We start from the raw sequence: 13,322 nt of genomic DNA on the forward strand, positions 1-13,322 counted from the left end.
AATAATATTAGATCTGAATTATTTAGAACTTTTAAAATTCATTCAAATTTATTTTTCATATCTTGCATTTTTCATATTATTAAAGATATTTAAAAGAATTGTTCAACTTTATCATAAAAAATCATTAGATCATTAAAATTCATATAGATGTGATTGACAATAGTTCTGTAGAAAATTTCCTCTAAAGGTGATAAGAAAGTCTTGTTATTGTGAAATGAATAAAAACAAATTATTTTATTTAAACAAAACTCTATCTGTTCAGTAAATCTGGTACAATTAAGAGGATCTATAAGTAAAAGAGCATTTTTTAATCGGTACTCTTGATTAAATACTCTAATTATCTATCATATCTTACCTTGCTGAGTGCGTCGTAGACTTTGCGCTCCCAGTAGGCATAATACTGACTGAGTTTTGGTGATCGCCCTGAGTTGGTATGTACTACCAATCCCTCCATCTTGGTGAGTAGAGGGCCGATAGCACGGTACTTCCTAGCCAGGATCTCAAAGTCCTTGCTACGTTCTTTTTCTACATGTTCATAGTATTCCTGTAAAACAAAACAGCGACCAGAAATGTCTCTGCTTCATAATTATATATATATCGCATTGAGACGAGATGAGAAAGGGTAAACCCCCACCCCAACCACCATTTCATAGCGATGATAGTATGGCATAAAAATATGAATCAATAAGGAATTATGTCTGTCAAAGTTCTATCTAATTAAACCAGTGCAAGACCTACTAATCTAGATTACATTATTAGAAGATTAAGCTACTATCAAAATGATGAATTGCAGGCTTTCAATAAATATAGGGATTGTTAAAGCACGATATATACAGAGACAGTGACGCCCAACTTCAAAGAGACACAGGTAACCACAGTGTTCGATTAAGTTGATTCTTTTGATGTACTTTTCAGGTACCAAGCTACCTTCTCATCTGTGGCTGCATACAGAGTCTTCAGTTTAATTTGTTATGAAATATACCAGGAGTCAATATAGAGACAGGAATGAGTGAGAACTATCACATTAAAACATAATCCCATTAATTACACTTTGTTAAGTTACATACCTGGTAATTTCACAGAATTCAGCACATATCCTCTCACTAACCTCCCAGTCAGGAGGAAACAAGTGACCAAACTTCTCCTCAAAGTCCACAAGAGTCCTCTTAATCCACGTGTACCGCCGGTCAATCTTGTCCAACCAAGCTACCTACAATATAATCAATCTTTTTAAGCTTGAATTTGGTATGCTTTCTTTTGATAAATATTTTAATGAAGTTTTGATATGCTTTCTTTTGATAGATATTTTAATGAAGTTGACAAAACTTAAAGCTTTGAAATAATTTTAGAATAAGATTTGCTAAAAGCATTTACAAGTCACTAGTGTTTCTGATATATGTTATCTAACGTGAATAGGCAATTAATTAGGATGGAAAATGATGGTCTGCTCAATCTTGTAGTATGTGGATATCACTGTACAAAGTAATACAACTTACATCCTGGTTCTCTCCAAACAACACCAAGTATTCCGAGAGTTGTAGCTTCACAAACCAGCTAAGGAGGTCTTTCTTGACTTTACTGTCCAGTACACTGACTACAAAGCATGCCTCCTTTAACTGGCGCTGATTACCTGGACCATACTGAAAAGTAGGACAACCAGAATACTCAATTGACATGTAATTTTCTTAAAAAGTTTTTTGACCCTTAACTATCATTGCTTTCAAAAATTATTTTTATTATTTAAATTGTTGCATGCTGTGCGAGAGCTCTCCTGTGCGAGGACAATATTGTTCGAGGAGTTGACTCCAGGGCACCCCAACCCTGGCAGCTCTTACCAATACAATGATGTGTATATATATTTGTTGCAATGCCACAAATGTATATACACATCATATACAGCTGGGGGAATAAAATATTTGTACTGAAAAAAAAAAAAGAAAAAGAAAAGCAGGACAACATATCATATGCCAGGAAAAGGCGTGAAATTCATTTAGTCAACAAAGAAATTGCAATGACTTCTTTATATAATTATCTCAAAATCTTTTCTTTTATTTAGTACTTACTTTTTTTTTTTTTAAATATGATATTTTGTAGTGTCTATGAACATATTCTAGAGAAACATAAGTTCAGTAATGAACATTAAGATTAAAAAAAAACAAAAACTGAAAATTAAATTCTGATAATAGCGGATCAAAGTTTAGTTAATTAGTCTTAACATCCTTATTTTGTACATCAATACTGGAAAATGTGTAAGTTCAACAGGCACACATATAAGTAATAATACTGTAATCAGTGACTATTTTGATGTACATTGTACACATGTTTAGCCTTACCTTAGCCCCAGCCCCCTGAAAAGCTTCCTCAAAATCAGCCTTTATCTGAGTCCCAAGCTCAGTTTGGATCTGTTTCACTCTAGAAATAAAAATAGCAAAACCTCAGAAAAAATTGTGACGAATAATCACACATTACTGATAATGAATGAATTAAGTGTTAAATATCAGCTTATGGAGAAATGAGGGAAATTCAGCATATCTGTTGACAAACGAAAAAAAAAAATGTTAAAATATTTGATCAATCCAAGAAAACATTTTTATGTCTGTAGCTAAAACAAAATATGAAAATAATATTCTTACATACAATGTAAATATTGGACATGCCATTTTTTTCAAATAGCTTTAACATTTCCTAACAAAGAGTTTTGATGGTTTATACATTTGGTACCTACCTATCGGCCAGTTGTTTTATCTGTGGAATGCCCATGTACCTTTGGAAGTGGTCTAAAACATTCAGTACACCCTGTAATAGGTTAGCAACCTCGCCGTATTGTCTTCTGCGCGTCAGAGACCTGCATCAATTATAAAACGATGTCATGGTGAAAATATATTAATAATTGATCATTTATTATGCTTCAACATTTCTTTATTCTTCAACAATTAAGCAAAGTTCTTTCATTTGATTAATCTTTCAGAATAAATATTTCAAAATTCCCACCTGAAAAATGATATTAACAGTAAATATCACATAGGTTTTAGATAATCCTAGGTTACAGGTTACTCAATCTAGGGATAAAAATGAATCATAATTTTATATACAACTGAGTAATGAAATCATAGATTTAAAAAAAAAAAAATAATTGAAAGTCATTTCTAATCTGACTAATCAAAATTGTAATATTACTCCACTAAGACACTCTACAAAACACATCAAGCAATCTAACTCAGCTCCATGCACTACAATACTTCATGACACCCTATAATTTGTATCATAGTGGAGCGAAATCACAAGTCTTAGTCTAATTTCTAAACTGTGTCAATTCCAGCATAAGTATTAAGAATTTGGAAGAGTCTAGTGAGAATCTTTTCCAGTCTGAAAGCAATTATGTGATGTAAGTGTATTATGTTACATATATATTATGTAATATGTATACAGCAATGAGACGCAAAGAAACCCAATTTAAAGTATATGAGAAATGACTATAATAATGCCACACATATTCCACATTTGGACTTAGTTTATAAATGATAGACTTACGTAAGAGAATCAACACCCCCAACCAGCATATGCAAATGGTTCAGTGTTGTTATGGACCCAGTCAGGTTCTTTTTAGCATGATCAAGCTGTTTAATATCTCTTGTGATTTCTTTGACCTGAAAAAATAACAATGTTATACAATTATAACTTGTACAGATATATATATCAGTTTCTGTAAACATATTTCAGAGGTAATCTTATTATCAAACTTTTTGTGACAGAATAACAGCCATAAAATATGATTGTGCTATTTTGTATATTATGTACATCATTGATATAGCCATTATGGTGATTGAAGGACTGAATTTTTGACAAAACAAATATGTTTACAGTAATTTAAAAAGGTCTTGGAACCAATATTTTTGTGGGGTGTTGGAATGGTGTAATGGTTAAATAAAGCCTTTCAGCTTCACCTCTGAACACTCTGGTATCCTCCACTTCCCTTACTTTAGTTACACTTTGTATTAATATCATGGCCATCGGAAGTAAATTATTTACAATCAATGTGAAATAATTAAAGATCATAGTTTTAAGCAATTTTTCACATGCAAAAAGCCAGATATTCTTTCAAATCTTGACAAAATTTACCATTTCCTCTGACTTTTCTGCTTTGTCCTTGATGTCAATGATCTTAGCAAAAAGTTCCTGAATGGCTTTCTGTGCCTCCTCTAATGCTAATTTACCATCCACTCCCACATTGGTCTGACCTCGAACAACAGTACGGATATCATCGTCTAGCCTCCTGTAGATATAATAGAAACGCATCATAATTTATTTTCATCTTTCTACAATTTATCAAAATACAAAAATACTTAGTTATTACTTCATATTTTAAAGAGGACACAAGTATGCATCTGATTAGTTAAATTTGTGGTTAGATGATGGTAATATTTCATCTGAGTAACTATAGAACTTTGAAAGTTTCATCCGAATCAACCAATTACTTTGAATTTAACACAGCATCCATGTTAATATTTAAGTTTGACTTGACAAGGTTAAATTGTACAAAATTGTTTCAAACTGAATTTATTTGATATGATAAATAGAGTTTCATAAAAACCTTTAACAACTTTTGTAAAGTTCGTAATCATATAAAATATATCACTTCTTGTATACACATGTAAAATAGCTCGAAAGTCTCTGAGCCGCTCCATTCTATTCAAATGTGTATGGGTATCGCGGATGTTGGTCATATGATGCGACTTGAGAGGTTCTGATCTGTACGTACGGGTATCGCAGATGTCAGTCACATGATGCAACTCAGGTTTCCAATATTACCTGACGGTTTTGAACATGACTTTGAACTGTGGCCGCTTTTAAAATGCATGATATTTCTTCCCTCAATCTGAATGGTATGTTGGTGCTTATACTCTGAAGCATCATATATATGCATCCATATTCACACATTGCATGTTTTACAACAGTTTGTTGGAGTGAAAATGACATGAAATATAACTTTAAAGCAATGCATGTATCAAAAATACCTGATCTTGTGTCTAATTTTCCCAACAACGTCGTCAATATTTGCTAAAGACTGCTCTGTAGGGAACAGAGTATTGATGTAGTCAATAGGATTAAAGTCTGCTTTATCCAGAGGGTCATCACTTGGCAACACCTGTTAAACATAAAAGTAAGAACAGTCATAACTATATATAGGAATTATGAAGAAACTCCAGCATGACTAAAACAAAACAGCAGCATTCATTAATGCTTTGGGTTTACTGTAACTCATTTTTGCAACATACCACATATCATAGACATCTTGACACTGGGACATCCCAGCCAGGGTTTTTGCCAGCTATTTTGGGAAAAGGACCCTGAGCAAAAATTGGGAAAATATTAACGGTGTTTTTAAAAAATTAGGAAATTATCATCATCATTTTAATTTAAGTATGACTCAAAATATTCATTAACTAACTATTGAGTCAGTGTTCAGTAATAAAAAATGATAAATTTACCATGTTAATGATTTTTAATGCTGCATGTAATTTATATTGCATGTTAAGATATGTATACTCCACCGCTGACGAACAGTATTTTTTTTCTCTATCAAAAAAAAAGAGCAGACGAATTAGTATTTTTTGTTCAGTTCCATAACTTGCTTTCTGTACACCATTACCACCATTAAAAAGTTTGAGCTTCTACTTTTACTTCAAGATAAAAACATGAAAACAAATTTATTGCATCCCAAAAAATATTTTATATTATATTATGTGATAATTAGACATAAACATACACAATTAAACACAAATTATAGTTCAAATGATGAGTATTGTTTATGCTCTGTCGACGATGGAGCGTCCAAAATAAAACACTTGAAACGCGCAAATGTAACTGATCAAAGCAGAAATTATGGCAAAATGCAAATACATGAGGCTTATGTAAATTGTCAAAGACGTTTGAAAATGAAACATGCTACATTTATACACAAACTACAATGTATGGATTCTAACAAAATTTTTAATTTACAACCGATATTTAACAAATTGAATAGCAGACGAAACCTCAAACCTACTGTCACTTACCACACTGAAAGTGAAAGTGGTCCACGTGCCAAAAATACCAACTGGCAGGACCCAAGATATTGTGCATGAAGTCTTAATTAATTGGTGATTGCCATTTATAATCCTATTTTTATGTCTGGTTGATGTTTTGCGTCCATACCCTGGTTAGTTTACCAGCGCTCTCGGCCAGCCGACTCACCTGTCATGGCCGCCATTTTTCGGGTGCGTTTGATTGCAAAGTCCAAAAAGTTGTGGATCTGCGAACGTACACTATTAAAAAATGGTGTTTCCCATCTTAATGCCATGATTGGGAAAATAGTGACTGAATTTGGGAAAATACAGTGCTATTTTTCAATTGGGAATGGGTCAGTTTACCGGACCCTATAAAGGCCTGGCAAAACCCCTGCCAGCACTGGTCACCTGTGCACTTTTATATTCGACACTTATATTTTCTGCATTTGGAATGTACAGCATTTTCTGAAGGTAGGACATAGCACTTCAATAAAAACAATTATACTGACAAATACTGTATATAATGTTACTATATGGAATTGTTGAATGAATGGTCTGGACTGGGGTTCCAATCATCTGGTGTAGGGGATTGGGTAGAGCACTAGTGTTGGGCCGAATCCCCAGTCTGGCCGCTACATGTTTCATTTGTGCCCAACTAAAATAACCCCAGTAGTGGTGTAGCGGTTGTCGTGTTAGTCTTTGAGGGCGAAGGTAACTGAAGAAAGGCGGGAGGCATGTAGCGGGATTGGATCTGGGTTGATTCATCGGTGACAAGGTAGCCTCAGCGTAGTGCACGTCGGGCTCGTTCGGAAGAGGTCCCTGGTGTTCGCAATCCGGTCTGGAGCTTATTTGTTCTCCTATCATGTTACAGAAAAAAAGCTAGAAATGATTTTGACCCCGTGACGAAAGTAACTACCACCCAATGTATCCGAAATGACCACACAGTGACAGAGCAGATATTCTTACGCTTCTAGTGTTCATTATTAGGACAAATTAAACAGGGGTTTGGCACAACTGTTAACCCTGCTTTTTCTGGGTCACAGTTACCCCTTTGCGTAACAGTTACCTGTTAGCCAGTAAATCAATAAGATACTCAATTGAGGTAATTATGTGACCAGAACACGCCAGAAGGTTTGTTTTAAAAAATTAATTATCCAAAATGGGCGTTCATTATTTATTAGAATTACCTTACAACATGATTCAAAGATGAATCTCTGCTTCTGTGTGTGAAATAACCAAATCTGTTGTCTTAGGGGCATTGGTATTGGAAGGACTATAAACCGATACGATGAGTATTGACGAATTCACTGAAACCCTACACGATTCCATTATTGCCGCATACAGTGGACCTCTTATTGCACAATTCAGTTGACACATTGTAATTTTGAATAGTGTACCAATAAAAGACCAATACTGATAAAATCTTCTTTAACCAAGGAAAAAACATCTACCAAACATTTGAATCTCGGTTAATTCATGTCTGTGGTTAACTTAAATGATGGCAAGTCGTATTCATAGTTCTGACAAATGCAATTTCTCATCCATATAGCTTGACCACAGATGCTTGTAAAAACACTTCCTTTTGAGTTGAAATGTCTGACATTCTCGCTATGATGTTTTTAGAATACTAAATTTAGTTTGGAAATTTCTTCTGTCTATAAACTAATACAAGTTTGGGTCGCCCTAGTGAGTTGTTTAAAGCGGACTGACAGACCTAAATCCCCCCCCGTCTATTACAGCATGTTTGGGTCTGGATCGTCGATACACTGCCAAAAAAACCGATATGGTGATTGGTATAATCCGCAATAATGATCACGCCTTATGTAGTCTTCACTTTGTTGTTAGATTGTCAATAAAGGTGCTATACATTGATTTCAGTGTCGTTGATATCATTGGAATTTTCCAGTGCAAATGACCTGGTTGCAATAGTGTAAGTACTAGGTTTCTATTTTTGGCACCTATAGTAAGCATTGGAGGAGGGGGTTTATTTTGTGACTTTTACAAAATTGAGGACCATGATGTTTGTCCCCATTTTGTTATAATACAGAGCGCTGCTCTTCTGCGTTGAGACGGAAGGCCGCGTCGAGCGAAAGCTTCTATTAACCATTCACATGTGGAGTGAGCATTTTAGATTCCAATACACATCCAGTAACCCCATTGGACTTTGAAATTGTGTCCCGCAGGGAAAAGTATCGTGCCTCCATGTAGGCCGACATGTTTTAATTCTTGTTATCAGCTACGGAGAGATGTTGAAACATTCTGTTCTTTTTAATAAAATGTGTTATCAGTATGACGCATTTAAATTTAAGTGTACGTAGGTTTTCATTTTTAACTTATTCAAGAACAACGCACTATAAAGTAGTAGGTCCAATATATAATGTGTCTGTTCTCAACGTGCACCGCAAGTCAGCCGTGATGTAACCCAAACCTGGAGCCAACGCTGACGGGCAAAGATTTGCGGCTTATTTTTGCATAGCATTGGATGTTGCCTAGTTTTCTCTTGCTTCTGATACAAACAAGATTGCCGTATATTGCATATTCCATTTGGATTGTTTTGACATCTTTCTAACATATCGATAGTATTTTGATTGTCAGAGTGAAATATTCTATTTGTTATCTGTTAGAAACATATCTAGACACTGTTGAGTTATGATAGTTTATAAACATCTTTACATGTCGATGCCGATACATCTTAAGGCTTTGACTTAAAAGTCCTGTTAAGTCTCGTACTGGTGCAATGTCAACTACATTAGCCCCTTTTTAGATATAACAAACCGTATTTAAAACCAAATTCATGCATTTTTCTTACATAAATTTTACTACATTGGGGTACAATTATTTGATTAATCATAACAGGTAACCGCTTTACTAAGATGGGTAAACTGGTAACCCATAAGCTGGGTTATATGTAGCCACCATGCTCTTACAGATGACCTATACGACTGCTAGGTCCGTATCGGATATATTCGCAGGTCATTCGCCGGTTTTCGGGCCATTTGGAAGGTCCGGAGGACTTTTGGACGAGGCATTGATGGGGTCGTGATATGCGGGTGACTGATAGGGGTTTTTTTAACCCCTCCTACACCGACTAGACTTTGAGTTCCGGTTGCGGCGCACCAAATCAAAAGTTTAGTTCGTATTTACAGTTCCATACTATACACTAAGTAAAACAAGCTAGTATAGCATATTGAGTGGGAGCCGTAGGAAATAGATTAGAATTCTCATGAGGTAATAAGGTCACCTTATCATTCAATTAACATCTCAAGTATTTGGCATTAATATATAAATAAATTGGTTGGTAATTGTGGCGTGGGCTTTCCCCAGACAATCGATTGACAATAGTTTGGTTTATCGTAAGTTAGATTGTGGACACCTTAAACGTAAAATACTTGATTTAATTGGGTAGATACTTAAAAATTTTAGGCCTAGTAATTAGATTGTCACTTAACTGATTTGGCCTTATATTAAATTATATGGAAAACGATCCTTGGTTTAACCTCACAGCATCAGTCAGGTGGCGAACATGCTTGGTTGAGGTTTCCAATGGGTGTTACAGTCTGCTTTTGAATAATCTTGACATTTGGTGGCTCTCAGTTACGTCAGGTTTGGTAAGACAATTCCATAGGTTTACCACACGGTATCCGGCAACATCCGTTTCTGCTTGAGTTTAGTTAGTCATGAAGGACATCTTAAAGTTTTTATTGCATTTCCTCTAGTAGCTGAGTATGTTGGTTATTTGCAAAACATTCCTTCCTTGACAGTGTTTCCCAGATAGGTCGGTTTAAGCTGGGCGCGGCGCCCTGCCCTTAATTCCCAGCGCCCTGCCCTTTTCCTAACGCCCTGCCCTTTTCCCCATCGCCGCCTGCCCCTTTTTCGATGTTCCCCATTACTGTCCCGATATCGTCGGCCCAAATTCGGGACTTAGCAAGTCTAGCTAACACAAAACTTCCTGCTTTTACTGTTATGCTCGCGCATATCATTGATGTCATTCAACTTATCCGACCTCACAATAAACAAATTTACATGTTTTTATCTCGCCAAGAATCAACAAATCGGCAAAGAAATGTCACGATTCTTTTGTGTATGTTTCAGGTATGTAGTTATATGCAATTTTCGTCATATATTTTTGATACATTTTTGCCTCGATCGCTTCAAAATCGCGTGGACATTTTTCGCGTGTCCGGATTTTCTTTGATGTGCAAAAAGTAAATAAATTCACAAAATAAGAAGCTTTATATCGATCAAGAAGCGAGATTTATTATTCTGATGCCACCGATAACACTTTGGAATTGATATCGTGCGTAATTTGTCGTTTAATTATAGATTTTATGGTACTGTGAGCCGTGAGGCATGGCTTCGTTAAGTCCAGGCACAAATCATCAAAATACACGGAGTTATTTCATCGAATTCCTCATTTAATTCTGATACATTTATTTAAACTTAATTTGAACAAAAAGTATTACTATAAGCCGTATTTTTTCGTTTCACTGCGTATAAAATACTTATTTATTTCATGACCAGTAGGCCTATCTTAAACGTTAATCAGGAGACATGTAATTTTCAAATAAATTAACATTGAGAATAACATTTGAAGAATGGTCCAAATTGTTTAATAATTTGGTTTTTCTTTTTAATTTGTAGAGCTTCCTTCTACTCCCATAGATGACAAATCTGATGCTGAGGACTGAGTACTCCCCTGATGTCCAGCGCTAGCTTCACATTTGACACCTCACAACCAGCCTTATTTTATTGTGTGTCAGTTGATTTAGTGTAATGGAGTGACACAATTTTCCTAGGTTATATATACACATAACTTTTATCAAAGATACTCTTTTTGAAGTCACATTTACAATTGTTGATAACTACTTAATTTGGACATGCAACTTGAGTTACAATTTGTATGTATTTTTTTTAATTTCAATTTATTAACTTCTTGATATCATGGATGTAAGTGTGTTTGTTTTAATTTTGATATAACTTGTAATGTCTGAGAGATGTGTAGGTATGTTACTGAGTGCATGGTGAGATATACAGGGAGCTGAGGATAATATTTTCAAACACTTTACTAGCTATATAGTTGTTAAATAAATTTAATTTAATTGAAAGAATATTTGTTTTTTCTCTTTTCATTCTGTAAATCCATTCAAGCTACATGGATAGAACTAAATTCTGAAAACAAAATGGTAAACACATGATCACTTAAAGACAAAACAAATTGTGGCAATTTATAATGAATGTACTTATTTGGTAAATGTTACTTGATGCGAGACTGAATGGACTTTGTAAATGACAACACACATTGCACAAAAAACAAATATATGGAAGATGTTCTTGAAGTAAGACTTAAGGAATCAACAGAGAGTACCAGAGACAACTACAGTAACTGAAACAAAGCAGATTTTGTGGGGCCATCCTGTTAATCCAAATAAAAAATAAACAAAATTATTATCTAAAACTGTCAACAATTTTCTTTCTATGTCCTTCAGACATTTTGGAGGAATTCACAAAACACTCCAAAGTCTACTTGATGCCATAATAATAGGTATTGATATTACAATCATTGATGCTTATGATGCAATGATATACGTATTATACAGTTGTTTCTGATATTAGCTGTATGTCGTATTATAAAATGCAACCTAAAAAGTTTTATGTCCTGCGGGAAAAAAATGCCCTTTTTTTGCCAGCGCCCTGCCTTTTCAAATCCTAGCTGGAAACAAACTGTTTTTTGAGTCTATTGATATCTATTTTATTGATAATTTTGTTAGGGCAAGTGAGTTGTATCTAGTTACGGATCTTTTTTATGTATATTGTCAGGTTCAATGATATATTATGGTAGCAAATATATCATTGAAGTAGAAAACTCGAGAAATGGATGGATTATACACACATCTAATAGTAAAATTCAGAAATCTTGAAAACCTCTAAAATATAACGTTAATTTTCTCGTTTTTAGTTCAAACAGCAAACAGTGGCAAAAACTCTGAACAGTTGAAGACATGCACATCCTATAATGGTGTAAAATAAACATTTTGCAGACTAAAATTAAATGTCAACGAATGCATAGGAGTATCATTTTAAATACCTGATCGATAGCTTCTTGAACTTCGGGTGGAAACTCAAGTAATGACTCAAAATGTTCTTCATCAAATAAGTCATCATCGTCAACAGCCGCCATCTTGGAACAGACGACGAATTGGAACGGAAGTGAACGCGTATAAATATATATAAAGATTATTGTCACGATACTTGTAACAATGTGTTTGATTTCGAGACGGCCATTTATTTTTGTAAGGCACACCATGTGTGGACCTAGAAAATAGCTTTTAAAAAAACGATGTAGTATGTTTTTTTTTTTTGGGTACTTACTTATAAATGTTACATACAGAAAGCTGCTGTAACATAACATGCATGTGCTATGTTTATGTTTGCATCAATCAAAACAGCCAAAAAATGTTTGCGATGACTTTGAATTGAACTTTTCAAGTGATTTAACATAAATTTAATGATATTTTTAGTGGTGTCATACACAATTATGTGCAAAAAAAGGAATATAATTATAATTCATCACTGCACTCTACATGCTTGATCACTATGATGTCAGAGAAAATGTCAACACGTGGATTGCTTCCTTTCTGAGCGACAGATTATTGTCCTGGAAGTAGGGGGTTGGGTTTCAGATTATGTCTCGCTGTGGAGTTGGACGAGGTTCCCCCAAAGTTCTGTCCTTAACTATTGTAACAGCAGAGGAGAAAATGTAACGGCCAGACTAGGATTCGAACCTGGGACATCCAAACACTCAGTGTTTTTTCAGGGTATTTTTTGGGAAAAGTTTTTGTAATAACTTGGGAATTTTTTAATCGCAAAAAGAGCAGTATTGGGAAAAAAATCCCCATTACTGAACATGGTATTGGTATTATAGGTGATTAGATATTGTAAAACAGTAAACAGTAAAACTTTAATTTTATCAAAGGGTGATGACCACCACAACAGTCACCACAACAGTTTCAGAGTAGTTTGTTTTTGGATTAAACAAGAGGGAGGGAATTTCCGGAATTTTATGATTTTCAGCAATTTGATTTTGGAATTTTTCATTGTAATTGGGAAAAAAATACGGGGGTTGGGAATGGGGTGGTTTACCGACCCCAGTTATATAAGGAGAAATATCACTGACACTAGTGAAATGCTCTATTGTCTGATCTCCATAAGCCTGAAATCTGAGAAAAGAAATGGAAAATAAACATGAATTTATGTTAGACTGACGTGTTAGTGACA

At 34.6% G+C, this 13,322-nt stretch overlaps 1 protein-coding gene across 1 annotated transcript in view; it reads right to left on the reverse strand.

Annotated features, from left to right (window-relative positions):
* The window catches only part of LOC138330573 (dynein axonemal heavy chain 10-like), a 48,271-nt gene extending 36,032 nt beyond the window's left edge, over positions 1-12,239 (reverse strand). The window contains exons 1-9 of the mRNA XM_069278136.1: positions 12,133-12,239; positions 5,016-5,146; positions 4,120-4,273; positions 3,532-3,647; positions 2,726-2,845; positions 2,334-2,412; positions 1,497-1,640; positions 1,064-1,210; positions 356-544 (exon numbers count right to left, since the gene is read on the reverse strand). Coding sequence (XP_069134237.1) covers positions 356-544; positions 1,064-1,210; positions 1,497-1,640; positions 2,334-2,412; positions 2,726-2,845; positions 3,532-3,647; positions 4,120-4,273; positions 5,016-5,146; positions 12,133-12,225 — 1,173 coding nt within the window. The 5' untranslated portion in view covers positions 12,226-12,239. The remainder of the gene's footprint in view (positions 1-355; positions 545-1,063; positions 1,211-1,496; positions 1,641-2,333; positions 2,413-2,725; positions 2,846-3,531; positions 3,648-4,119; positions 4,274-5,015; positions 5,147-12,132) is intronic.
* Between the last annotated feature and the right edge of the window lie 1,083 nt (positions 12,240-13,322).

The sequence above is a fragment of the Argopecten irradians genome, chromosome 9 (assembly GCF_041381155.1).
Source record: "Argopecten irradians isolate NY chromosome 9, Ai_NY, whole genome shotgun sequence".
In the NCBI taxonomy this organism is placed as follows: domain Eukaryota; kingdom Metazoa; phylum Mollusca; class Bivalvia; order Pectinida; family Pectinidae; genus Argopecten; species Argopecten irradians.